Source organism: Drosophila bipectinata, chromosome XR, assembly GCF_030179905.1.
Source record: "Drosophila bipectinata strain 14024-0381.07 chromosome XR, DbipHiC1v2, whole genome shotgun sequence".
In the NCBI taxonomy this organism is placed as follows: domain Eukaryota; kingdom Metazoa; phylum Arthropoda; class Insecta; order Diptera; family Drosophilidae; genus Drosophila; species Drosophila bipectinata.
The window spans coordinates 17,550,835-17,578,627 of NC_091735.1; the positions used below are offsets into that span (position 1 = coordinate 17,550,835).

The following is a 27,793-nucleotide window of genomic DNA, read 5'->3' on the forward strand; positions in this document are numbered from 1 at the left end:
TGGTCGGGGTGTCGGGAAATGGTAGATGGTAGCTTGGGTGTTGAGGCATGAGGAAAACCCATTGGCACAGAGGTGCCGCATCCTGGAGCTTTTGCTGTTGCTGCTGAATTTCCTTTGCTGATAGCTGCCACTAATGCAACTAATTCGCTTTGATTTGTTTGCCAGTCCGCGTCGCATTGTCACGAATTGTGTTCGGCGGAGGCTCTGTTTCCGTTTTTTTTTTTTTTGGGCAATTTTAGTGAAACGGAACTCCTTACCGTTTCCGTTTCCGGATAGAATCCGGTGGCCAGTAGCAGGCAGTCGCCAGTCGCCAGCCACCAGTCATCCGGTATCCGGCGTCGGACGCCGTTCATTACTCCAGAAACTCAACCTAACCGGGCTGATAAAAAATACTATTATTTTTTTTCAAGTGCTGATTAAAGAAAAGTAAGCCGGATAGAGAGATGATTATAGAAATCGAGACAATCGCAGTGTGCTGTTTGATTTGCCATTTCAAAATAGCCGTCGGTGGGAAAGTAGGCCCAGAGACTTCAGTTCGATTCGGCCCAACAACACACCACACACGACACACTCGGCACACCCACAAAATACTCCAATCTGACCCCCAAACACACACTTTCGAATCCTTTAGCAAATACTCCACAATACACACATGAACACACAAAAAGCTAAAATCCTTATCCAAGTTGGACACAAATTCAGTTCCAAGCTCGTCCACACGTAGTTCCCAAAAAACATCATTTTTCGGAATCGCTCAGAAAATTGCATATCGCATTCCATCGGTCGCCTCGCCCAAAAAAAAAAGCATTTCCTTAAAAAATTGAGAAATAAATTGGACATCAAGATCACGGATTAGACAGACAAGCTCCAGATTAAGGCTAAGATGCAGAAGGGAGTCAAGGATAAGGAGAACCGGGCAACCAGTACAGGTCCGGAGATCTATGAGTTCAATCAACAGCAGCAGCAGCAGCAACCCAATCCCGGAAAGGCCAATGAAGGTGAGTCCATGGGGGTTTCTTTCTAAGGTTGGGCTTATAATTTTATACAATTCTTAAGTCCAGAATTAAGCCTACTTTAAGGGTATAAGGATGTGCGTTATGAAAATGAATATCAATCGGTTCTGGTATCTTTTTAGAATAGTCTAATTCTCATACCCTATAGTACATATTATAGCATAGTATAGTAGTGCCCTCTTTGTATTGTACAGTATAGTATAGTATAGGCTTTGGGTACTATATATACATATATATACATATATATACATTTAATATACATATAAATTTTCATATCCTTATATTTTTAATATCCGTGAATTTTTCAATAGGGACTCATGAATTGAATCATGCGCGTCACTAATAAGATGACGAGGCATTTAGCTACCTATGCGAAAGTAATTCAACTCCCGCCGTCTTAAGGTTTAAGACTTATAACAATACATGTTTAATATTTTTAATATCCATATATTTATAATATTCATAATATCCATATATAGGCTATAGTACCCAAATCCTTTTTCTCATTTCTCACTATAATTCTCAAGTTTTTTAAGCAGTGCAATAGAAAACATCATAAAATAGTTCCCAATTATAAACTATTTTTTGTTTTTGGTTAAAAATTACTTTATATATAAGAAGTATATTTAAAATTAATTCCAACTAGGCGATTTTAGTGACGAAATTTCCGACTGAAAAGGTTCAAATCATTGTAATTCCCAACTAGTATAGGAAATATGCGTTTTTTACTTCTTAAAATTCTTAAAATAGGTCATTAATCATTCAATTTTACTTGATTTTTAGTCGCGGATAAATTTAATGAAAAGAATTCTAAGAAAACCTTATAAACTAAGTCATAAGTTATTATTTTTGATGGTTTTTGCCTATAATTCTCAACTGGTTATGGTAGAGAATCTCTTTCAAGCTCTTCCAGTCTTCCAAGCCGCTTTAAAAAGCTTTCTTCTCCTGCCCTTGTTTTCAAACTCTATTTAAACAAGAGTCGGCTTATAAATCTGTTTCTAAAAGTCTCTAAAAATATTCTCCATCAAATTCCTAGTTTAAAAAAAATATATATATAAAAATAAAGTTCCTCCCACCCACACCTGCCCACCAATTACCACGAAAGCCTTTTTATAAATAAAACGCTCCCGAAATATGGCTGGTATTTCTTGAGTTCCTTGTAGGCGGCTGGCGTTTTAGTTTTTTTTTGGCTTTTAGTTGGCATTTGACGTACCTGACGCCTGACGTCCACCGTAAATAGTTGAAAAATTGTTTCTTTTTTTGGGTGGCCCGCCGTTCTATTTTCGGCCCAGCTCTAAATGCATATCAATAAACGGCGAAAAACAAAGCACTTTGCCGCTCCTGTCACTGTCTTGACTTGCCCCAAGCCCCACCGAGGGGGGGGGGGGGAGCACCCATCGGATAGGCTTCACTGTACTGCGGGCGGCCGCAGTCGAGCAAAAAAAAAAACACATTCTACACGAAACCATTGAGCAAACACAACAAGAAACAAAATAACAAAATGAAGAATAAAATATTAAAGACGAATTGTAGCATACTCTTCGGTAGGGATTTCAGAACCTAGACCTTAAGAAAAAGCTAAGATAAGGGCCATTAACCCATAGGTATTCTGTCATGATGTCCTTTTTTGAAAACAGGTCCAAATACCCCCTCAGTTAGGGCATCAAAAACAAAGGAGACGCAACCAATTGGTGAAACAAAATGACAACACCGCGACATGCAAGGCAAGGTTTTCCATGGGGTTAAGGATCGGGGATCGGAGGTGACGGTGGTGGTGGTGGTGGCACGGGGTCACGGGTGGTGCGGTGTTGCAGCAAAGTGTTCGACCCGGCCTAATGACGCATTGCAGACAAAAAAGCGATATGACACACCGCATGGCGGTTGCTCCTCTGGGTGCGGGGATATTGCGATTATTAATCAATATTCCGGTAATCTGTATTCCGGGGATTTATATTTACGACTTGCGATTATTAATCAACATAATTTATTTATAGTCCTTATAGTTCAATATTATTAGATTTATGTGCCGAAAGGGCAACACAAAATCTTAATTAAAATTACTTGGATAGACTCTTGCGTGGCACCACCACCACCACCAGTCAAGTCATTGAGATTGAGTCGGCTTTAAGGACCTCTTCTCTAAGGACGTCCCGCCGCTGCCAGGGCGCTGTCAAATGTCAATAAGCCGACATCGTCTCCATCTCCGGCAAAAACAACTAAACCCATAGAGCCATATAGTTGAAAAATTGGTGCCAAGCGGCCCACACAAGAATCGAGGGCCAAAAACAAAGAAAAAAAAAATAGAAAATATTATATGAGAGTCGGAGCTGGGTAGCTCACGATTGCCAAATCAGCCATTTTCTGGCTATTAGGTTGGCCAACAAAAATTCACATAAATGCGGAATATTTCTGACAGTGATTTATGAATATGGAACAAGATGTGTCGCTTGAAATCTTGTCAGAAAAGTCATTAAGTAATTAGGGAAAATATATGAAAATATAGGTAAAATATAGAGGAGTTTATTGAGAATTTTTTAATAATTATCTCTTCTACTAGATTTTTCTTATCTTTTAAATTTTGTTTATTTTTCCAACCGCCATTTTCAAAACTGGCGCCCAACACTGTTGAAAATCGTTCACGCGCCCGAAAAGTAGGCAACAAAAAAATGAGAAATGTGAAATTGAGGTGGAGAGGGGGCGGGAGAGGCTTAAAAAAGAAAGGACCCGCTTGTCCTGGCTCAAGCGGGATTTAGCTAGCATATTTTTATACCCATATATGTTTATATATACATATATATATATATATTTATATTTATTTTAAAATTGCAAAACAAATGCTTTGGGATTGGGATTGGTTGTGGATGGTTGGGTTGGAAGGGACTTGGGGGGGAAGGACGTTGCTGCGCTGTTTATAGCCCATGTCGTGCGCAATTTATGTTAATCACAACGGAGTTGCAAAGGGGTAACAGTATAGGGGGCACTATACTTCTCCTCCTCCTCCTCCTCCTACTCTTACTTCTATCCGACCGAGCCCCTATGCCGCCCCTTTCACCTAACCACGCCCCCATTTTGCCGTGAGTATAGTAGGCCTACAACAATATAAAAAAAAAATATGTTGTTGTTTTTCTGTGTATTCTTTTAATACACTTTCCAAAGGGATATTAGAGATACTATACTAGATACTATATACTATATAGAACTACAGTGGCGAGCAAAATTGAGTGCATGTTCACGACTCAGACTTTCGTCACCCATAAAATCATAATAACACAACAAAATCCAAAAATTTTTTTTGTTTTCTATTAATTATTTAATTCTTAATTAATTCTAAACAAAAACAATGATAATATACATGAATTCGAGGAGACATAAATTAAAAACGAAAAAAACCCACATAAACTCAATTTTGCACGTGGCACTTTTTCACCTATTTTCCTTTCTTACTTCTCTTATTAGCACAAATCGGCAAGATTTACCGTTATTTTTGATTTTGTTTTATTTCTGATGTTCGTAGCAAAGATTAAAACGTGCTTCAGACTAAGAAAAGTGTTATTGAATTAGCTTTTAATTATAAATTATTTGTGGTAAATTTGCCAGCGAAATAATGCGAAAATTATCTGAAGATATTGAAAATAATGTAGTATGCCTGACCGAGAATGGTTCTACATCACGTGCAATTTCTAAGAGGCTTGGTATAAGCCAATCGGCGGTAATCGCAGTTCAGAAGAGACGGAATGTGACTCCCAAACCGCAAGTTGCAGGTCGCAAGAAATTATTGAAGGAGTCAGATGCTCGACTAATGATGTCTGAAATGAGAAGGAACAAGCTTCTAACACCAAAAGGTGCTTCTTTAGCTATTAACAAGAATGTTAGCGAATGGACAGCTAGAAGAGCGCTGCGAGACATCGGCTATATTGCAAGTGTGAAAAAAAACAAACCTGCATTATCCGATAAAAATGTTAAAGCGAGATTAAAATTTGCAAGGGACCACAAAAATTGGAGTGTTGAAGATTGGAAACGTGTTGTATGGTCTGACGAATCCAAATTTAACCGCTTTCAGTCTGATGGAAAGCAATATTGCTGGCGTAGACCCGGAGATCGAATCCAAAGACACCATGTAAAAGAAACTGTAAAACATGGTGGTGGTGGTATTATGGTTTGGGGATGCTTCACATGGTGGCATGTTGGCCCTCTACAATTAATAGAAGGTATTATGCGAAAAGAGGACTACCTTCATATCTTGCAGACCAATCTTCCCAATTTTATTGAAAAATGTGCTTATCCCGATAAAGAAATTGTTTTTCAACAAGATGGGGATCCAAAGCACACTGCGAAAATTGTGAAAGAATGGATTGGAAAGCAACCTTTTCATTTAATGGAATGGCCAGCACAAAGTCCCGACCTCAATCCGATTGAAAATCTTTGGTCAATCGTGAAAAGACGGCTCGGGCAGTACGAAGCAGCTCCATCAAACATGGGCAACCTTTGGGAGCGTGTTGAAGCTGAATGGAGACGTATTCCCAAAGAAATAATAGAAAATTTGGTAGAGAGCATGCCTAATCGCGTCCAGGAAGTTATCTTAAATAAGGGTCTTTGGACAAAATATTAATATTATTTTAATAATTAAAACTTTTTGAAACGTGCAAAATTGAGTTTATGCGGGTTTTTTTCGTTTTTACTTTAAGTCTCCTCGAATTCATGTATATTATCATTGTTTTTGTTTAGAATTAATTAAGAATTAAATAATTAATAGAAAACAAAAAAAATTTTTGGATTTTGTTGTGTTATTATGATTTTATGGGTGACGAAAGTCTGAGTCGTAAACATGCACTCAATTTTGCTCGCCACTGTATATAATATATAAATAATAATAATAATGGTAGGTATAATAGAATATAAACAAATATGTAAAGCCAATATCTTTAAGATCCTTTCTCCAAAAGAAAGTCATAGCCCCCCTTAAGGGTATTTCAAAGTCCATGGTTCGAGCCGTGTCCCTCATGAATCTATTTTTTTTTTTTTTTTTGTTGCTTTTTGGTCGGTGCCTTGCACAAAGGCAACGCCGTGGCAGCAACAATTTTAATGCCGTGGTTTGCTGTGATTCGCAATTTCGCCAAAGGCAGTAGCTGTGGCAGTGGCAGTGGCAGCGGCAGAGACGGAGGCCGTCGCCGCCGCCGCCGCCATTGTCGTCCGGATTGGTTTCGTAGCTTCAGTCAGCAGTTGCGCTAGCAGCTGAGTTGAGCCAGAAGCCCAAACCGCCTGAGCCTGAGCCAGAGCCTTAGCAGGAGAAGAAACCATAAACCGTTAGGATAGCTGGACAGGACACAACGCGCGCGCGTCTCTGTCCACTCGCTACTTATCTTATCATAAATACGCTGTTTTTTTTCGAGTGTGTGTGCGTGCGCTGAGTCAGCAACTTTGCACTTGTGATGGCGCTGACAGCGACAGCGGCAGAGGAGCAAGTAGAGAGGGAGAAGCCCAAGGAGGCAAGTGTGAGAGAAGTCACAGCTTCCTTCAGCTGTCTGCTACGAAACTTGAGCTCAGCTTCGATGAGTCGACGCCGCTGCCCGCTCGCTCTCCTCAAGCCACTGCCCCTTCGGTCAGGGCGGGGCGGGGGAGGAACCGAAGATAACACGTCCAGCGAGAGATGCTACAGCAGCTGCAGCGACAGAGACAGCAACAACAATAGAAACACTCAAGATGACGAGGACGATGATGATGATGATGATGATGATGCTGAGGACGAGGATGATGAGGAAGATGATGTCGATGAAGAGCGAGAGGGTGAGCGGGAGCGGGAGGAAGGAGAAGCGGCTGAAGAAGCTGAGCTGGAAACACAAGTGGAAACGGAGGTGAAGAGAGAGGAAACCGTTAGCGTCAATGTGGTGAGAGCCAACTTCAAATGCAATGACATGGAATGCTCCCTCGTCCTCGGCGACTACGTGAATGGTGAGTGCCGTTACCGTTAGTTCGCCCCACTTTCTCTAGTTTTTTTTGTGTTTTGTTTTTGTGGCACAACCACCATCATCGCGCGCGCCACTCAAGAAGTTTATTCAAACGTCGATGTCAGGATAATGAAGATTCAATTTTATGTGACGGCAGAGATAAAGTGAAATGGAAAGGAAACATGAAAGGCAAAGGGGGAAGAAAGCCTGCAAAGAAACCACGTTTTGAGGGTTGTAGAAAGTCTAGAACTTACAGCAGAGCCACAAAATGTGGCGTTTTATATTTATATCTTCTCTATAAAGCTGATCTGAAGGGTTAAAGTTTGAAAAAAGGCGCTGTCTTAAAGAGAAATCTAAAGAAAAACAAAAATTACGTATACGCAGTGTTGGTAGAGGGGTTTAAAAATACCTCAAATTGTTATCAGGCTTTACTAAGATTCTCTATTCGTAATTTGTGATTAGAAATTTATACTTAGGAACACATACATTAGCTATTATCACTAGGAGTTATAATATTACGTATACGCATAGTGTACAGGTGGAAATTCTATTGAGGAGATATGTGTTTCTAAAAATTAAGCCGTAATTGTCTTTAATTTAATCACAACAATTTCTTAGAAAGATTATACAAATAATATTGGAATTTTTGTTATTTATTTAAATGTAGACAGGTCGTATACGTGATTTTTTTTCTTAGAAATATTTTAAACATAAACATCAAAGGCTAAAGACTAAATCTTATGGTCCAAAATAAAGAAAATTAAAGGCCAGAATCCTCTTTATCTCCCTTAGGATAACACCCCCTATTCAATTCAACATTGATTAAAATCATTTCAGCATATGGGAATACATGGCGTATACTTGATTTTTCGAAAAAACCATAACATGTTCGATAGAAACAACCTTTCTTTTTGGATGAAACACACTCATCGAATGTATAAATACACTTCACTTAATTTCCAAAACATCAAACTCAATCTCAAGAGCTTTGGACATCAAAAGAGACTATGAATATCGGAGGATATATCCATCGGGAATATTATTCAGCAAGTTCATAATTCGCTTTTCACTTCTAATTCATGTACATCGTTTATCTCTGTCACAATTATTAGACTGTTTCAAAATGCGGATTTGGATTCGGGTGATTTTATATTTTGTGTGAACAGAATCACCGTACACATGTCGGTCGGTGGCTGCCAAAATATGGCAAAACGAAAACTTTTAATTGCAATTTGTTAATTTGCCCAAAGCAGCCAGCAAACGTATAGAGGAGGTACAGTGGAGCATGCTTATGAGGGAGGAGTAATAATAATTTTAATGAAATTATAAATTATCAATAGTAGGGGCCTGTATCTTAGAATCTTGTAAGATCCTTCTTTTAATATCTAATATTCCTTATAGCCAGTGTCTACTGTTTAAAGCCAAGGCGAGATTTTGAAGGGGGCTGAAAGCTAATCGCTGGCACAATTCGATGATTGACGAGGGCCGAGCACTGCTGCAAATGTGGCGAAAGGAGGCGGGGGAGGGGTGTCGGGGCATGAGGAATATCATGCGTTTACGGTTCGGTGAGAGAGAGTCTCTTCTTCGTTGTTTCAGTTTTCGGTTTTCGCCTTGGCAGTCACGGCAGTCTTGCCAAAATAGAAAACACATAAATTGCACGATCAAGATCATTGCTGTAGCAGCTCCTCCTTCTCCTCCGTTTCCTCCTCTTTCTTCTTCTTCCTTTTCTTTTGCATCCACTTCGATGACATAATCCCTATAGGCACGACAAAAAAAAAAACAAAATGGTGGTCTAGCGGGCGGCGAAGATGAGAGACTGCGACTGATTAAAACTTTTCACAGCCATCTTCCCGCTCTTCCACGCTCTCTCTTTCTCTTCCTCTTTGACACCTGTTCGTTTTGTGTCCGCGTAGGCAGCTGACAGCAGCTGCTGCTTCATCCACTCTCCTCCCTTCCTCTCTCTTGCCTTTTCACAGTCGCAGCTGCTTTAGCTGTTGCTGCTACCTATGCTGCTGCTGCTGCCGCTGCTTCTCCTCTGCCAACTGTGGGAGCGACTTTGACAAATTTGTTTGGCGTTGAGGCTTTTCTTTGCCTTTTCCTGGCACCTTTTACCGTATTTTTTAGTCTGGCTGACCATCAAAATCAGCTGTTTCAACAGTTTGGACTTATTTGATTGATCAGCTGGATTTAGAGACAGGAAAAAGCTCTAGATATAGCGGTTTTTTCTTAAAATTCGAAGACTCCTTTTAACTTCTTTTGTCGGTAATGACTTCTTAAATCATTTAAGCTTAAAATGAATATTTTTTTAGAATAATAGCGCTTTCAAAAAATATTTCAGCTTGAAATTAAGCCAATATTTTGTAGGCCATATTTAACAAACCCAGCTTACAAAAAAAGTTGCCTACTTATTGGGGCGCTTGCAGAGCTTAAGCTTCGAGATCGATCTTTACTAAGATTTTTTCTTTTTAAATTTTATATTCCATTAAAAAAAATACTACAAAAATTTATAATATTTAAAAATCAAAGTTTTAAAAACAAGAAACCTAAAGAAAAAGATTTCTTAAAAATCCAAACTAACCAAAGTGGTAGTGAGTGCTACTACCTGACAGGTGAACTGCTCCCACCTTCGGGCCGAGCAAACATTTGTTGCTCGTTAGAAATATTATGCGGAGATTTGTTGTGACAATGTATGTGTGTGTGTGTGTCTGAACTTATTTTATTTTAATTTTTTTTTCACCTTTGGCGTATCCAAGGCTGGTTGCCTTTGGCTTTGTTTGAGCCATCGAATCGAATTCATGTTCACGGCATGCCACGAACCGATGGAAGGGGTTCTGAGGATGGCTTTTAGTTGGAATACACATACATATATATAGGAGAGTAGGAACATAGGGACAGGACAGGGTGCATGGTCATAGGCATGTGGAGGACGACTACCTACCTTGCACTTCCTTCGGAGCAGCACCACTAGAGCAGCGGCATTAGAGACAACAAATCGCAGAGAGAAAGAGAGGAGCTTTGTTTATTTGTTTATAACAGTCGCAGTTGGAAATTCGAGTTGGCTCACAACGGCTCGAATTATATCGGTTGCCTGCCTGCCTGCCTGCCTGCCTGCCGGATGGCTGAGGAATTTGGTAAATCAGTAGTTATCATTTCTTAACGCGGCACAATGCCAGACGGGCCGAGCCGCAACCGCTTCGAACCAAAAGGCCATTGAAAATTACGAAGGATTTCCTCCAAAAACCAAAAAAAAAAACAAAGACAAAAGGAGATATAAGGAGGGGAAATGCCGCGGTTTGTTTGTCGATTGATTGCATAAGGACGTGCAGGACTATTTGCATTTTTTCATGTGTGCCAAAACGCCAATCGAGTGAGTGACGAGAGTGAAATCAATCAACAATCTCTGTGCAAGTATTGCATCAACAACAGCAACAGGATATAATGTCGTAAGGATATACAGCCGTAAGGATATCATGGACTTTGGCGGCGGTCGTGTGCAGTTCCTGCAGGCCCAGCTGTTTCCTGTTTGTACCCTAACCACATCCAGTGGAGGTAATATTCATAGACTATCCCTAAGTTTAGTAGCTATTACTTACTTTCGTTTAATTAGTTTGTAGAATCCTGTGGTAGATATACAGATTGTCTAAGGGCACCTCGGTGTTGTTGTTGTTGTTCGTTGATGATAGATAAATAGGGTTCCACTGTACTACATAGTATCAGTATCAGTATCAGGAATCGTTGTGAATTCGAATCGTTGCCAAAGAGTATCCTTGCTCCTTCCTCAGCTCACCTCCTGTTTGGATGGATAAAGTGCGGATTAGAATGGGAATTAGAATTAGCTGCAAAAACGATTTATTGAGATTGATTTTACGAGAAGTAGTTGCCACTTATGGCTGTCATGACAACCAGAGTAGCGCCACCCAACACACAAAATCATTAACACAGAAAATCGAGAATAGCAATTCGGAAATCGGTAATATCCTGTTGACAACGGGCTCCTTAAGACACACCACACCACCACCACCTCTGGAAAGTGCTATTTGAACCCAATCGAGTTCACTGAATTGCGATTAACGTCATTCCACCTGCATAAATCACAGACAGTCGGCCACAAACCCCACCGAGGCCGAGGCAGTAAACTCATTATTGTTCATTCACTCCCAGATATAGGGGTCTCTGATGACAGGGAATAGAATTAAATGAATATTATACAGATGGGGGGAGGGAATTATTATTTGAAGGGGCTATCTGGGATATATATGCATCTGGGTTAATGCAAATTATAATTAAAGACAATTAATTAAAGACGAAAACAAGGTCTTATAGTCTCGAGAAATGCCTGGAGAAATGGCAAACAAAGAAGAAATGCTATTCATAACAACGAATATTTATTAAATTTTTATTCATTTTCATGAAAATGGAAATGGAAAATGAAAAGTGCAACAATAACAAGTAAACAAAGAAACATGAAGAACAAATAACGTCAAAAAAAAAAATGCGGAATTGTGAAATATACTGCGCCTTCAATAGATCTGAAGATCAGAAATTCCCGAGTAAGTCCCGAGAGTCTGAGGTCCTCCTCAGAAGGCCTGTGCCTGTGCCTGTGCCTGTGATGAGGCATTGGCCGAATGCCTGCGATTGGGATAAACAAAATGCCATAAATATTACGAATAATAATACAATTTAAGTAAATAATATGCAAAGATTGCAATTAAAAACGTATCGGCCTACAGCAGATACCCATAGATCTCTGGCTCTCGATCGCCGTTTGCATTTGAGCATAAAAATTTAATTAATGCTAAATTCCTGCTGTCGATGTTGCGGTCTCTGTCGACTTTGGCGTCAGCGTCGGCGTCGACACCTGCGTTGGCGCAACAATTGAAAACAGAGAGAAAGCTTTCACTTTGTGGCATTTGTTATGAATGAAAGCGCATTTTGTTTGCCCTCCGCGGGGTTTGATGGCCAAATTGCACCAATGGGCCATAATTTTAAGAAATTTTTATTCAAAAAAACTATAATGGGATTCATAAATTTTTATATTTTTATACTTGAAACCTAAAAAAACATTCCTAGAAATGTTTTGAAATTTTGACACATCTAGAAATGTGTCATTAGAAAGCTTTACACCAATCCAAAAGCAAACAGAGCACGTCTAAAATCAACAACAACTAATATGCACTTATGCAGGGCCATGGTGGCAGGGGGGTGAGTGGCGGAGGGACTTCTGCGTTGGGTGGTGGTGCAAGGTTGAGGTCAAGGTCGCCGCTTTAGCTTTGTCATTCCACTTGAACTGCAATGGCAAGTGTTAGGGCATTTAAAACAAAACAAAAAACAACTCACATAGGTTTTTAAACTATCAGGACAACGTGGCGTATGCGTAATATTTTATCTGAGACTAAAAATAATGAAAAGTGTTTGCAATGCAGGTAACACTACGTATGAGTGATATTCAAGGTAATGCAAAATTTTATAGCATACTTTTTTGTAAGCCGTAGGATTCTTGGCTTTAATTTCAGGACCACTTTGCTTATACTTGATATTTTTTATAAAATAAAACAATTACAAGCTTAAGATCGCTAAATCGCCAAAACAGCTGTTTATTTTTCAAAGCTCAGAGCAAGAGCTTTGTAAGACAACCATAAATGGCCAGCATTTGGCAGGATAACTGTTTCGGTTTTGCCTAAAACAGCTGAGCGCCAAGCTTGCGTCGGTAGGCGAAAGTGCAAAAGCTCGCTCATTCCCATTCCCTACTCTCTCTCCCACTCTCTCTCGCTCTGGGTTCCTTGCTCTTTCCCCATTAAATAATATTCGCAGCCGCAGCGCAGTCGCCGCTGTCAGCGCTGAGGTGCACACGCATCGGAAACGATAGCAGCGGCGACGCAGGCACCGACTGTAGCAGCAGCAGCAGTGGCTGCGGCAGAGACACAGCCATTATTGAGAATTTCGCATTCGCTGGCGTTTTCTGATTTAGTCAACAACAAAACGCGCAACGGCAAACGACGACAGATATTCCCGAAAAACCAAAAAAACCGAAATACCAAAAATTCCCAATTAGCCAGAATTTAAAATTTACAAAAATACGAAAATTAAGATTAAGAAAGCTATTAAGTTAGCAAAGTAAGCGCGCGCTAAATTCGAAAAAGAAAACAAAATTTGCCAAATTCATTTATTTTTTTTGCTTTAATTTTTTTTTTAGTTTTGGTTTATTCGAGTGCCACAAATTCTGAAAATCATTTGCCAAAAAAATCAACAAAACAAAAAATCTAAATAAAATCCAACAACAAAAATCAACAAAATAAAAAAAAAATTCACCCAAAAACGAACAGCTGTGCGTGTGCCGCTCGCCCCCTTGCTGTGCCCCTTGTGCTTGCCTCCCCTGCCCAGCCACCCACTCGAATCTAGCGTCTTTTTTTTGTTTTCTTCGAATTTTTTTTGAGATCACTTTTCTTCGAGCTACAAATTCTGTAAAATCTGTGCCGGTAAGTCAACAACAACAACAACAACAAAAGTCATATGAATTCATTATAATTAAACAACAACACAAAAAATAAGCACTTATCTGTGAAATATCCACAAAGTCTATATGGAAACATGTGTGTATATACAATGTTTGGCCAAAACAAATAATATTTCTCATTTCAATATGTTTATTGTTTATATATGAGGAGAATATGAGAAGAATTGGGCCATAAATTAGCCAATTTTTGAATGCAAATTGGGGTGTTTTTTTTTTTTGTTAATCAAATAAGTAAAAGTGCCAATAGTCAAAATTTTGGCATACTTAAGGGAAAGTTTTTCTTTTATTTTTCTCATCGAAGACGAAGCATCAGAAGCTGAGTAATCCTCGTGACAGGTTCCCAGAATAATTGGCAACAGAATCTCCCAAAGAAGAAATCTGGGATAAGGTGGGAGACAAACACCTCTTAGTCAGTATTATATATAAGGCTATATATATATATTAGATATATATTATTTCCTTTTTATGACTTTATAAACAAGTTATTAAATTCCCAAGCCCTATCACCTGTCATAGTTAAATCATTTAGCCATTATCCGATAAATTTTGGCCATAAACATGGTTACTTTGTACAAGTTTTTATGGACAGATTCAAATTTGGCAGCTTTGGTCATAATTCCCAGCCAAATTCATTCAAAAAAAATCCCACAAAAAGTAGCTACAAACTATAAGCTATATTTTAATCGCCTTGACAGGATTCCAGGCAAGAAACTTTTTCGGCTGGAATATAAACCGAAAAAGATTTACAGAATCTAAACACGAAGACTACCATCCTCACCCCCCCTATTTTTCCTCCTTTGAAAAATTGCAAACAAAAACTGAAGGAAAAAAAAGGAGGAAAATCTGCTTTTATGAGCTCATAAAAACGGACTTTTCAGCAGAGAGAGATGAGCGAATAAAAGAAAAAAAAAATGACCAAAAATTAATTAACAAAATATGTTGCAGTGGCAACAAAAGAAAAGATAGAACATCTTTTTGCACCAAAAAACACAAAACAAGAACTCGACTCCAAAAGAAAAACCACCCGCCACGAATATAAAACCCCACACACATGGCAATTAATTGCTGTTGACGTTTTCTTGAGGCTAGAAGCCAAAAAAAAAAACGCGGCACAGATTCCCCGCTCATTTAGGCCAAATTAATGGCGATTTTTCGGGCCTACCCCCCACTCTGCCCCCTAAGAAACTTTGCGTGGCTCTGGAGACAGAGACACAAACTTATAGGTTTATATAATCAAAGGAGGCCTTGACTTTAGTATTATTTTCTATATTTTCCAATATAGTTCACATTTTAGTGCTGAAAACAATCAAGTTCGAAGAGTCTGTGGAATTAATATACATTTTATTTTATTTTGGCTATTTTTCGGTTCGGTTTTAGCTTCGCGGTCCAAAGTCTCCAAACCATAAATCACAAAAATAGTCCCTAAGGATATTAAGGTTAAGAGAAAGATTAAGGCAATAAAGTAACCAAAGACTACAATCTTATCCTCTTGTTTTTGCAGGCTTCCTTGGCAGTTTCCTATCAAAGGGTCTGAAAACCAACCAGCTGGTGGTGAACACGGATGAGAAGACCCTGCGACCCGTTGCCCGTTTAAAGGAGCCGCGCGATCTCTTCGCCCTGCCGAAGGACAAGGACAATGACTGCTCACAGCAGGCCCCCAGATGGCCGGTCGAATGCCAGGTGAGTGTAAATGACAGGATCGATTCCTTTGACTATCGAACTTCGAGAAGGGGGAAGGACGAGGTTAAGAAGGTTTCCTCAAGGTGTCCTAGATTTCTGTGCAAACAGGAAAATAGGCCTAGGCTTAGGCTTAGTTGGGGTTTCAATGCCTTTGACACGCACACCTTGTCTGTCAGGATGTCCCAGGACATGCGTGCCGCGTCTCATAAATATTAATGCACATAAAATCATGGGCGGGGACACAGCGCAGATTACGAAGGGGGAGGAGGGGTGCAGGAGGATACAGGCAAGCTTCCTTTTTAAAGCTCAGCGCAATGTAATCCTTACAAGTCCCTGGTTATCCAGTACTCACTGTACCTTTTTTACAGTAAATTTCCTCTATCTTGGTAGCTTATGTAGGTCAAATTGCAATAAAAGGTGCACACACACACACACACTATGCCACGCCTACCGGCTCACCGCCCACCGCCCTCGAGCTTAACCCATGGCATGCGGTAAACGCTCGCCAAGTGCAATGAAAATCCTTTCGTTTCCGCTTTCCGCCTGTCTGACTTTTCCGCTGCCGTTCTAGTTGGTTATTTATTTATTTATTTTTATTTTTATTTTTATTTTTTTTTTGTGTTGGCCTTTACCTTTTCGCCTAATTGTTGGCCAAGTCGTTAGCATGGTTAACAATCGATTTTATTTATTTTGTATTCGATTCGCATTCGATTTCCCTGCCAAATTGTGTTTTGGGCAAATATTACACATTACCCATACGCCCCGTTGGCTGAATGGGTCTGAATGGGAGAGAGAGTAGTGGATAGAAGAATGGGATGGGAAGGGAAGGGGGGCGGCAGAGAGGGGGCAAAGGTCAACAACAAAGTGGCCAACTGATTGATTAAACAAGGGGGCCGGCAGGTCTGGGGTGGCCTGAAATGAATCAATTGGAGGTCAATTGTTGAGCAATTGAGCAGCTTGTTGTGGCGCAATTCGAATAAATCGAAAAACAAAAGGAAGCCCACATCCCATTTCCTTGTCAATTAACACACACATACAGAGTCCTTCAAGGGGCAACAGCAGAAGGATTTTTTGTGGCGAGTAGCAAAAAAAAAAACCCACATTTCAAAGTCAATTTACATTATTGATTTGCACACGAGAGCAGCGCCACAAATTGCATATTTAATTCATTCGAAAGTAATTAATTAAAAGTATTTAAGTGCTTTTCAAAATGGATTAAAACAAATGCGATTTAAATAAAAAAAAAGTAAAGGGAAATGGTGGTTCAGTTATATTATAGCTATAGTATATAGTCAGCCGATCCTTGCCATTTATTTTTAAAAAACTAAAAACCATTAAAAGAAGTATAAATGCCAAATCTGAACTAGATGGTTTTAAAATTGAGAGAGTTATACAGCTTGGAAACATTTTTGCGGACAGACGGACACGCGGACATGTCATTAAAAATATCTAAAAATATATATATATTCCAAAAACATAAATTAAAATGTAAATTTCAAGAAAACAAAAGTTTAAAGCTCTTATAGTACTTACATTGCTTTTAGTATTTAAATCCCGTTTTGGATTTTTCACCTTCAACTTTTTGTTGATTTTCTTGTATTTTTTGTTGATTTTTGTTGTAAGGCTCCGGGCAATCCTTGCTCACATATACATACACCCTCACACACATACATACACACCCTCTTGAAAAGTTCTGCGAACTGTAAATGCAATTAAAACAAAAAAAAAAAAGAAGAAACAATAAGTCAGGAAAGTTTTTTTTGCCGAAAACGTCTTTGGTTCGCTTTTTTTTGTTGGCTCCCCTCCCCCTCCTTTTGGGGCTGACCATGACGTTCAGAATGCAAACACAAATAAAAAGTGAAATTTCAAAAACGCCTTCAGTGTTTTTCGTTTTTTTTTTCTGCCACACAGAAGTCTGTAACAATGACACTGGCATTGGCAATGGCCATAAATAAAGAAAAAAGTTTTTCATTTGCAAAAGGTAGCAGAGAGAGTTCCTTAGTTTCTTAGTGGGGGTAAAATAAACAAGCTAATTAGTTAGTTTTTGGGTAACACAAACACCTATACATACACAAAAAAAAAAAATAATAAAATAAAAGTGAAAATAAAATGATTACAACTGCCACACAGATCCAACTGGTCATGAGGCATGAGGCAGGTTGGAAGGGGAAAGGATTGTTTCTGACACTGATATGTTTCAATTAAGCCAACAGACAACAGACAGACTCCCATATACATGCAAATCCCTGTACGTGAGCCTCAGATTTGCATGTTTCCTGAAGTCCTGCGGAAACAATCGAAACAAATGGCTAAAATGTGAATAAATTTGAACAGCTGCAGTTTAGGTTTTAAAAAAAAGAGAATTCGAACTATGTATATGGATTTTAAATAACGAAAGAGCCTCTATTCAAGAGGCTTTTAAAGGGTTTATTATATGAAATATCACTCATACGCAGTGTAGGTTAAAAGAATTTTTTTTTTTTTAATTACACATACGCCTTGTAAGACAATCTTACATAGAGTTTCCATGAAGAACATTAAGTATACGCCTAAATATTTTATGAAATATCACTCATACGCAGTGTATGTTAATAGATTTCATTTGAAAAATTACTCATACGCCTTGTAAGACAATCTTACATAGAGTTTCCATCAAGAAAAATACGCAGTATTTTTCATACGCAGTGTAGTTTCATCATACACCATGTAAGCCATACCCAAGAGAGACCCAAGCTTTTGGGTCTTGATTTTCCATTAAGATCATTAAGTATAAGCCTTTTAAAGGCTTTATTCTAAGAAATATCACTCATACGCAGTGTAGGTTAATAACTTTAATTTTAAAAATTACTCATACGCCTTGTAAGCCATACAGAGAACCAAAAAAAAGCCCATCTTACATAGAATTTCCATCAAGAACATTAAGTATATGCCATGTACACCAACTAACCTCCCAGTTAACCCATTTTGAAGCACTTTTCCCAGCTTACACTCCCACTGTGCCTTGTGACTTACATATGTAAGCACATCAGCGACTAAGCAAATAAGCTGCTAAAGCTTTGTGGGCAAAATTACAACACAACGAGACAAAAAACAGCAACAAACGACAACCAAGCCTTAACAGGAAAATCCTTAACACAAAAGAAATCACTGGGAAATATGAGAAGACCAGAAGAGACTGACGAGAAAAGACCATTCGATTTTCCTTCCCCTTATCCCTCCCGAGAGTCAAACAATGAATGTAGACATAACCGTAACCGTAACTCTGACTGACATTCGCAAATTTTCCTGTCAAGGACACGAAACACAAACGATGAGAATTTCCCTGACGGGAAACATATGTGCCTGTGTCGTAGAATTGTAATAATTGGGGAGTCCTTAGAGGACTAACAGGTGTGCCAACAATTACGAGGGTAGTTGGCCTCTTAAATCGACAAAATATATTTAATTGTTTCTAATTCCAATAATTCTTGCTGCTGCCAGGTCATCGAGGAGCGAATCACACACATTCCGTACGTGCCCCCAACACCGGAGCCCCTCAACGCTCCCACGGGAAACGAACTGAAGCCGCGACCCGTCGGCGAGGAGAACGGCATCGTCGTCTTCAGCTATAGTCCGATCAGTGCCGTAAATTACGTGAGTAACCTTCAGAATATTACTAATACATATTACAACTAATATACTTAACATAAGAACTCTATCGATTTCGATTTGCATTTTAGAAAATTAAAAAATATATATATTATTGAAATATAATATTGAAATATAAATAGTTTAATGCTTTGTTTTTAAGTAACGGATAAATATTGCCAAAGATATAGCCCAAAAACATAGAGAAATATTAAACAATTCAATTAAGATACTGCCTTTCAAAATTGAATAAAAATAGACAAAGATATAACCAGCACCGCGGATCATACACGCATTTTAAGGGTTTTTGAGGGGAACACCCTAGAAATTTTGACAAAAAATCAAAAAATTATTTTACTCCCAGATTTTGATTCAAAATGATAGGAAATTGATATAGAAATCGTTTCAGGTATTCCGCTTGAGAATCGAATCAGAATTGGGGAAGATAAAGACATCGCAGTGGGCCCTATAAGAGAAAACCCAACTTTTTAGGGATCCCATCTGGAAAAATAGAGGAAAAAACCTTTAAAAAAATATTTTTACCCCTGATTTTGATGTAGAATGATGGGAAATCGATCTCTGCACAGGTCAAGGTATTCCTTTTGAAGATCAGGATAATATTCCCAAAGATATAGCCTTTGTTGTTAGATATAGCCTCTAAAAACATAATCTATTGCAAATCGAAATCGATATAGTTGCCTAACCCATACTGACCCTTCGCACTTTGCACTTGCACCTTAGCCAGTGACATGGGCGGGTGTATAGGAGGGGGTGAGACCAGCTACTAACAAAATAAGAGCATTGGGAGAATTTTTGAATAAAAACCTCAACCTCACACAACGCACAGGCCAAGCCCAAGGTGAAGAAGGAAGAGGATGAATCGAGCGACGAGTCGGACTACTCCTCGGACTCCCGCTTGGACTCCACGCCCCCCAGCCGGGCCACGCCCATGCGATTGGCGGGGGGAGGGGGCTGTGCCCGCGGCAAGATCAACAGCGTGTCCAAGATGATCCACAATGTCGATAATCGATCCACCAGCGCCTCCTTGGACGACAATGATGACTACGACGATGACTACGAGGAGTACGAAACCAGTGGCGATGGAGGAGAGGGTGAGGCCAGGGAAAAGGCCATGATCAAGGATCTTATCGAGGCGAAGAAGAAGCGCTACCAGGAAGAGTCAGCAGTGACGGCCAGGAACTCGCGGGCCGGCAGCCACTCGGAGGCCAGCAAGGATCCCAGCGACATCGACAACATCTGGAAGAACAACACCAGCGAGTACAAGCCCGCCTCGCCGCGCTACATCCTCAGCCAGTTTGGCAAGAACGTGGTCATCGACCAGATTCTGGATCCCGACGATCCCACGCAGACGAACGCCGGCGGCGGAGGCGGATCCGGATCCCAAAAGGTATCAAGCCAATACGCGGTTACACCCATCAAGTTGCCCAAAACGAACATAGCCCGCTTGGAGGTGGCCTTTGAGCGGAGCACCCGCGATACAGTCTCCCCCTCGTCGTCCTCGGGCGGCCAGACCCAGTCCCGGAAACGTAAGCGCGGGGGTGCCATAAAGATGGGCAATGAAAACGATGGTCCCGGTGACAGCAGCACCGAGGAGACCAGCAGCTCCAGTCTCGGGGAGGACGAGGAGGACGACGACGACGAAGACGATGACGACGACGACGACGTGGAGTTGGGCGAGACCGACACGGAGGATTCCGGTAGCGGTGAGACGGTCTGCCAGGCCGAGCCCATTACCGATTCCAGCCAGTCCGTCGGCGGAGTAGTCTTCTCGCCCAGGCTGGCGGGCGGGGCCGAGAAACGCACCTGTTCCGGTTCGGTGTCGGATACCGAGACTCTGGTGGGGGACGAGACCAGGAGCAGGCTACCACGTAAGCGAAAGGGGTTTTGGAGTAGGGAGTAGTAGTAGTAGAAAGAGTGAAAGCTTTCTTGGGAGGATTAGTAGCTCTCCAAGAAAGTTTTCCAAATAACCTGAGACCTTATCTGATATATGAAACCACCTGCCCACAGCCGGGAGTCACCACCATGCCGGAATGACGGCGGTAGCGACTCAGTCCAAGATGCGCCAGCCGCAGGGACGCCCTCCCAACCGGGCAGTACCCTACACGCATGCGGCCACAGTGGCAGCAGCGGCGGCTTCGGCGGCGGCCAGAAATCGGCAACGCGGCGTAGAAAGCTTCCAGGGTTCGCTGATTCAAGACCAAGATTCAAGAGTAGCAGGCGGCGGCGGCGGGGGCCTGGGGGGTGCCGCTAGCTATAATTCAAGCACTGGCACCGCCACCACCACCAGCACCATTGGCACCTCCACATCGGGTGGGGGCAGCAGTTACATGGGGAGCAGCGTTTTCCGGCTGAGCAAGGAGCAGCAGCAGTTGTTGCCGCCAGGACTGAATCCGATAGCCAGCCAGGAAACGACTGGAACGACAACCACGACCAGTACTAACCAGGAGACGATCACCTCGTCGCAATCTTTTCTCTCCTCTGACTTTCCCCAAGCACAGTTCAGCCGATCGGCGGTGGGCGGAGCCCGGTTCGTCACCAACTGCCATCCGATGAATCCCGAGGAGTACGACGGCCTGGAGTTCGAGTCGCGCTTCGAGAGCGGCAACCTGGCCAAGGCGGTGCAGATCACGCCCACCTACTACGAGCTCTACCTGCGCCCCGATCTCTACACCAGCCGCTCGAAACAGTGGTTCTACTTCCGTGTCCGGCGCACCCGCCGCAAGATGCTCTACCGCTTCTCCATCGTGAACCTGGTCAAGTCCGATAGCCTCTACAATGACGGCATGCAGCCGGTGATGTACTCCACGTTGGGAGCCAAAGAGAAGAGCGAAGGCTGGCGGCGATGCGGCGACAACATCTGCTACTATCGCAACGACGACGAGTAAGTACTGACCATCCGTTCATCCTTAAACCTTGACACATGCCCTCTCCTCTCCATGCGAACAGGAGTGCCGGGAATAGCGCCAACGAGGAGGAGGAGGACAACTCGACCTACACGCTAACCTTCACCATCGAGTTCGAGCACGACGACGACACGGTATTCTTCGCGCACAGCTACCCGTACACCTACAGCGACCTGCAGGACTACCTCATGGAGATCCAACGTCATCCGGTCAAGTCCAAGTTCTGCAAGCTGCGCCTCCTCTGCCGCACTCTGGCGGGGAACAATGTGTACTATCTGACGGTGACAGCGCCCTCTAGCAACGAAGAGAACATGCGGGTATTATCCTTAAGCGTTATCCTTCTGGAAAGGCTTCTCAAATAGCTATCCACATTTCTAGCGAAAAAAATCGATTGTGGTGTCGGCGAGAGTCCATCCCAGCGAGACGCCAGCGTCGTGGATGATGAAGGGTCTCATGGACTTCATCACCGGCGATACAACGGTGGCCAAGCGACTGCGTCACAAGTTCATATTCAAGCTGGTGCCGATGCTGAATCCCGACGGCGTCATCGTGGGCAACACCCGCAACTCGCTGACCGGCAAGGACCTCAACCGACAGTACCGGACGGTCATCCGCGAGACATATCCATCCATTTGGTATACCAAAGCCATGATTAGAAGGTAAGGATGGTAGCTAGTTGGTCCTTAGTTAGTAATCCCTGTTGTCTAGACTGATTGAGGAATGCGGCGTGGCCATGTACTGTGATATGCACGCACACTCACGCAAGCACAACATATTCATATATGGGTGTGAGAACAAGCGCAACCCAGAGAAGAAGCTCACCGAGCAGGTCTTTCCCCTGATGTTGCACAAGAACAGCGCGGATCGGGTGAGTATCCAAGCCAACCAAGTCACTGGCTATCTTCTAATCTTGTATGTCCCCCCATTGAAGTTCTCCTTTGAGAGCTGCAAGTTCAAGATCCAGCGCAGCAAGGAGGGCACCGGCCGCATTGTTGTCTGGATGCTGGGCATCACCAATAGCTATACGATCGAGGCCTCCTTTGGTGGCTCCTCCCTGGGATCGCGTAAGGGGACACACTTTAATACGCAGGTGAATCCAATCTCCAATCTCCAAATCTCCAATCTCCTCCAACTGCCAATCTCTTTTGCAGGATTATGAGCATATGGGACGAGCATTTTGTGAGACACTCTTGGACTACTGCGATGAGAATCCGAACAAAGTAAAGCGGCACGCAAAGTTGTTTAGACAAATCAAAAAGATAAGAAAACGCGAGAAACGCGAACAGAAAGCATTAAAATTACAGAAAATGGCCGATCAGGGATGTATAATGAACGACAAACTGAAAGTGAAACGTTCTGTGGAGAAGAGTGTCTCCTAGGAAGGTTCCACCGCCATACTCTACACCTCTACAACTCTACACAACACCAAAGAACACACACACACACACACCCTGCCTCTCGACCCGACCCCCTGTATCTCGTTATTATCGTTATGTTAATCGTTAATCGTAATAATCGTTATTTGTAATCGAAACGTAAATGTAATCGCCGTTGCCTGATGATCTTGAACCAAAATGGCGCTGCTGTGCTCGTTCCAAAATCCCCCGAAACCAATAGGACACTATGTATTATTAACCAAAAAAACACGATACACTTGACACGAAAAATCCCAAGGCCAGAGCCACAGATCTATATGACGGAGATACGGGGCTATAGCCACGAATATCTGGACATGTTGCGAATGAAATTTGAATGCTGTCTATTTGCGCGTATCGCAGTTTTTCTAATGTTTTTGTTAGAACCCGATTGCGTGGATAGAGTCTCGATAGATCCGGACAATACCATCCACGCAACGGGTCCTTTTACCTTATGTATACCTCTTATATACCTATACCTACTCTATATACACTACACTCTGAGAAACGCACCCAAGTATCTAGAGATATTGAGACACAGCCGCAGCACAGCATCGCCGGGCACCCGATCGCTATATATATTATATATTTAGTTACTCTTATTTTAGTTACTCTAACTATAATTTTTGTAAGCGCGTTTCTCAAGCGCAACTATTATTATTATTATTATTATTATAACCGAAGAATATTATTTGTTTTTAAATAAATTCTATATCTATTGATTTTGGAGAAGTAATTCTTGGAGAATATATTCTTTAAAATAATGCCCTGCTTATCACAATCGCCTGCTTGTTAAATTCTGCTTTTTATCTACAAACCTCTACACTTTTTACTTTTAATATTTTTATATTTAATTAATTTTTTTGCCAGTGTATGATTTTTCACTAATCCAAATGCATTAACATTTACAATAGATTTTAAATTTACTCAAACAACAGGACCGACTACGATCCAAAATCATCGAAAGACTGATGCGAGAAGGCTCTAGTGCCGACGAGCCATTAAATATACCTTTGTCTGATTACTCAAGGTGGGTTTATCCTTAACAGATTCTTGGTTAGATCAAGGTCCTTCATATATAGAAGCCCATCTCCTTTAACCCCTACTAACTTTTACTAACCCCCCACCCTCTCTTCCATTAGCGACGAGGGCAATTGCAGCTCGAGTTCTGATAACGAGGGCAAGCACTCGATAACCGCCTCCGATTTGGAGGGTCCTTGTTGTGCCCCCACCCGAGCACCGCCCAGTTCGCCAGAGGTCATCCACGAGATACGCAAGGTGAGGTCCTTTATATACTATTATAATAACCCATTCTATGGGGCTAGATATCCGATATCCTGCCACATAAAATGAGTTCCCCAAAAGCACTCTCTCTGCACCGCACTTGCACCCATCTTGAATCCCTTTCGTCGATCCTCCAGTTCCGCATGCGACGCATGCGCAAAGTGATGCACGAGCTGGACAGGATCTACTTCACACCCCTGTTCCAACGCAAGTTCAAAACGCTGACGTCACTGAAACGTAGGCGCCACAAGCTGGGCTGCAAGACGGCAGTGCCGCCCAAGCGCCTCAAAGCTGGAGCCACTGCGGGAGCGGGAGATGCCGCGTCAGTTGGACCAGCCACTTCCGGGAGTGACCCGGGGGCGGCATCCCAGCAACAACAGCTGCCACCGCCACAGCAATCCCAACTGCAACAGCGAAAGCAGCTGGGCGTGAGACCACTGCCGGCGAAGAGAACCCAACAAATGGTGGCCATGGCCAGTTCAGAGAGTTCCGACAGCGGGGACTCGGACTCGGAGTCGCAGCGGGATCAGGACTCCAGTGCCAGCACCAATGTCAGTGGCATCAGTAGCGGGGTGGAGGTGAAGCGAAAGCTCAAGTCCGCCGTGGCAAAGAAGTCGGCCAAGAAGAAGAAGTTCATGCCCATCGAGAAGAAGAAGGTGGTGATCAACCAGAAGCTCCATGTGGACCGTAACTTCCGACTGTGGCTGGCCAATCGTAGAATCTACATCTATCGCCGTAAAAAGGTGGCAAGTATCAGGGGGGGGAATCTCATAGAGTACTCGACGGGATCTATTTTTTGAATAGACAGACTTGGAATCCAAGTTTTAGGGCAATCCTCTCTAGAAATATTCAGAAAATAGATTAGAAAACTCACTACTACCATTCACTGCCAGTGCACTAATAAATCACACCACCCTCCTCGAATCTTCCCTTCCCCACCACTAATCGTGTAGACTCTGCAGACGCGCCGCACCCGGGTGAGGAACAAGCCGCCGAAGAAACGCGGCGAAGTGGTCCGCACCACCCTGGACTTGCCCACCACGGATCCGGGCTCGGATCTGCACTTCTCCACCGACGACGAGGAGCACTCGCCGGCATCCGGACACAATGGCTACGGAGCCGTGGCTCCCCTCCGGCACACCCTGCTGCAGAGTGATCTCCAGCGACGCTACATCGAGGAGATTGGCGACACGGTCGTCCAGAAGCCGAAGCCGGCGAACATGCCGCCAGAGCTGATAGTGACCACGCCCTCGAAGAGCGGCACGCCGGGCGGTGGAAAGAAACTGGATGTCTACAAGCTGACGCCGCGCACGGCCCCCGAACTGGAGATGGGCGGAGGGGGCGGTGGCCACCACATGTCCACCATTTTGCATCGACAAGGCGGTGGCGTCGTAGCAGGCGGCACTTCGGCCCGACGCACCTATTCCTGGCACAACCTCGACCAGCAGGATATACCCAGTGGCAGTGGAGGTCAGAACAAGGCCAACTTCTACATGGGCGGCGACGCCAAGCCCACCATGAAGGCGATGCCCAAGCCGCCGCCCAGAAGGTGAGTAAAGGAAAACCTAATCCTAATGTAATCCTAACCCTGTCACTTTCAGGAGCGTTCCGAGCAACTTTATCCCCCAGCGACATGGCGCCAACGGGCCCACTGCCGATGACCTGCAGCTGAAGCTGTCGCTCAAGAAGAAGGTCTGGACAGGAGCACACGGTGAGCCGGACGGTCGTCCGCTTGCCTGGTACAAGGGACACTCGATACCCGGACCTCAGATGACAGCTGCCAACGCAGCTGCGGCCGGAATTCGGAGTGCCGGAGGCGGAGGAAACGTGGGCAGTGGCCATGGCAGGAGCATGTACACCGCCAGTGGCCGGGAGGCGGCAGCAGTGGCAGCTGCCTCCGGAGGAATGGCCATGGGCGTGCCGCCCGCATTTATGGGAGCGCCACGCAAGCCCCGGAAACTGGAGCAAGTGGATCTGTTCAAGTAAACCCAATACTTTAGCCTTTTTAGTCCAAAATATTCACGAAATCCTTCCCGCAGTGCCTGTTCCCAGAAGCTGCTTCTGTGGCAACAGCAAGAGGAGACGAAGCGCAGCCACCCGCATCCCCCCCAGCGTCTGATGAAAGTGGAGGATCAGCAGCAACACCACCAGCACCACCAGCGGGAACGGGAACGAGAACGCGAGCAGCACCAGCGAGACATGATGCGTGCCTTCAAGCCGATGCAGCTGTCCAAGAAATCACTGGCCCAGGGCCATGCCAAGGGCCTGCAACAGGGCATGGTGGGCGAGTCGGGCGGCAAGGTGAAGCGCAAGTCCAGCAGCCTGATGAAGATAGCAGAGACTACGCAGCTGGTCACGCGGTTCGCCCGAAATCGCAGCAGCGCTGGTGGGTCCGCCGTCCAGCAGCAACAACAGCAAGGGCAGCAGTCCCAAGTCCAAATGCACCAGCAGAGGATCATGTTCAAGGGCGGCGCCGGCGGCCCCATGAGCGGACGAATGCATTCCGCCGGAGTGCTGGGCGGAGGCGGTGGTGGAGTACGGGCTCCGAATAAATTCAAAACAGGTGGCCTGGTAATCACGGCTGTCCAACAGCCGTCCAATGTACCCGGCGGCAGTTCCCGACGTATGCGGAATGCTGCCGGCTTGCATGCCAAGAGCAGTACAGGGATCGTGGGACCCGGTTCCGGGTCCGGAGCAATGCATTTCCAAACAACGCGAGGTGGCGGCACCATGGTTCAGGCCACCAAATCCTCCACTGGCATCACCCTGGACACCGTCAACCTCGTCCGCAAGGTGAAGACCAAACTGAAGAAGCGCAAATCCCGGACCCTCTCCACCGGACCCCCCAAGTAAACCATGTCCAGATCCCGTCCAGATGAGTGCTGCTTAATATTCGAATTGTTTCCGGTCCAGTTTTGAGTTTCAAAATTATGTAGCCATCGAAGGAGTTTTACCGCTAGATCCTTTGGTCTGATCCGATATCTTAACCCAAGTAACAAGTAACAAATCCCCTCGCCCTCACACGTTTTGGTTGCGATTTTAAACCGAAAACGAAAAACGAGTCCAAATTTTAGTCCAATTTTCTAGGCATGGCAAAAAAGGAATAGCAAAATTATCTAAATAATTCATATAAATATGTGGATATATATATGTATAATCTGTAGCAGTACGCATATCGTACGTAATCGTGTTTCCTGTAATCCCTCAATCTCTGTACCTATACAGTTAATCCCTAAAATAATGTTTAAAGTCCAAACGAGAGTGCGGTGTATTTTTTTTTTTTTTGTCGGCGGTCGGCGGTTGGCCCCGCAGGATGAACTTTTTCTATTGAGATTTGCAATAAAAAAAAAAATGATGATTAATAAATGAGTGTGTGATGTACAGAAAGGAG

The 27,793-nt window shown here is 43.1% G+C and overlaps 2 protein-coding genes across 7 annotated transcripts in view; one reads left to right on the forward strand and one right to left on the reverse strand.

Annotated features, from left to right (window-relative positions):
* Positions 1-27,793, reverse strand: part of Nadsyn (NAD synthetase) — a 34,879-nt gene that overhangs the window by 6,811 nt on the left and 275 nt on the right. The window contains exons 2-3 of one of the 2 annotated variants that reach the window (XM_017238934.2): positions 16,686-16,852; positions 10,552-10,748 (exon numbers count right to left, since the gene is read on the reverse strand). The gene's annotated coding sequence lies outside the window, so the exon portion shown is untranslated. The remainder of the gene's footprint in view (positions 1-10,551; positions 10,749-16,685; positions 16,853-27,793) is intronic. The other variant, XM_017238935.2, reaches the window with a different exon arrangement.
* Nna1 (Nna1 carboxypeptidase) lies at positions 517-27,663 on the forward strand. Of its 5 annotated transcripts, none has more exons than XM_070276554.1 (16): positions 517-998; positions 14,974-15,152; positions 18,633-18,785; positions 19,627-20,668; positions 20,808-21,681; positions 21,747-22,020; positions 22,082-22,362; positions 22,412-22,571; positions 22,635-22,793; positions 22,855-23,020; positions 24,031-24,148; positions 24,261-24,396; positions 24,540-25,148; positions 25,356-25,951; positions 26,004-26,384; positions 26,442-27,663. In XM_070276554.1, the coding sequence occupies exons 1-16, from the start codon at positions 884-886 to the stop codon at positions 27,253-27,255; spliced, it is 6,057 nt and encodes a 2,018-aa protein (XP_070132655.1). In that variant the 5' UTR covers positions 517-883; the 3' UTR covers positions 27,256-27,663. The 5 variants fall into 5 exon arrangements, with proteins under 5 accessions (XP_070132655.1, XP_070132656.1, XP_017094417.2 ...); XM_070276555.1 differs by having other exon boundaries at positions 22,855-23,019; positions 24,054-24,148; XM_017238928.3 differs by having other exon boundaries at positions 22,855-22,923; positions 24,033-24,148.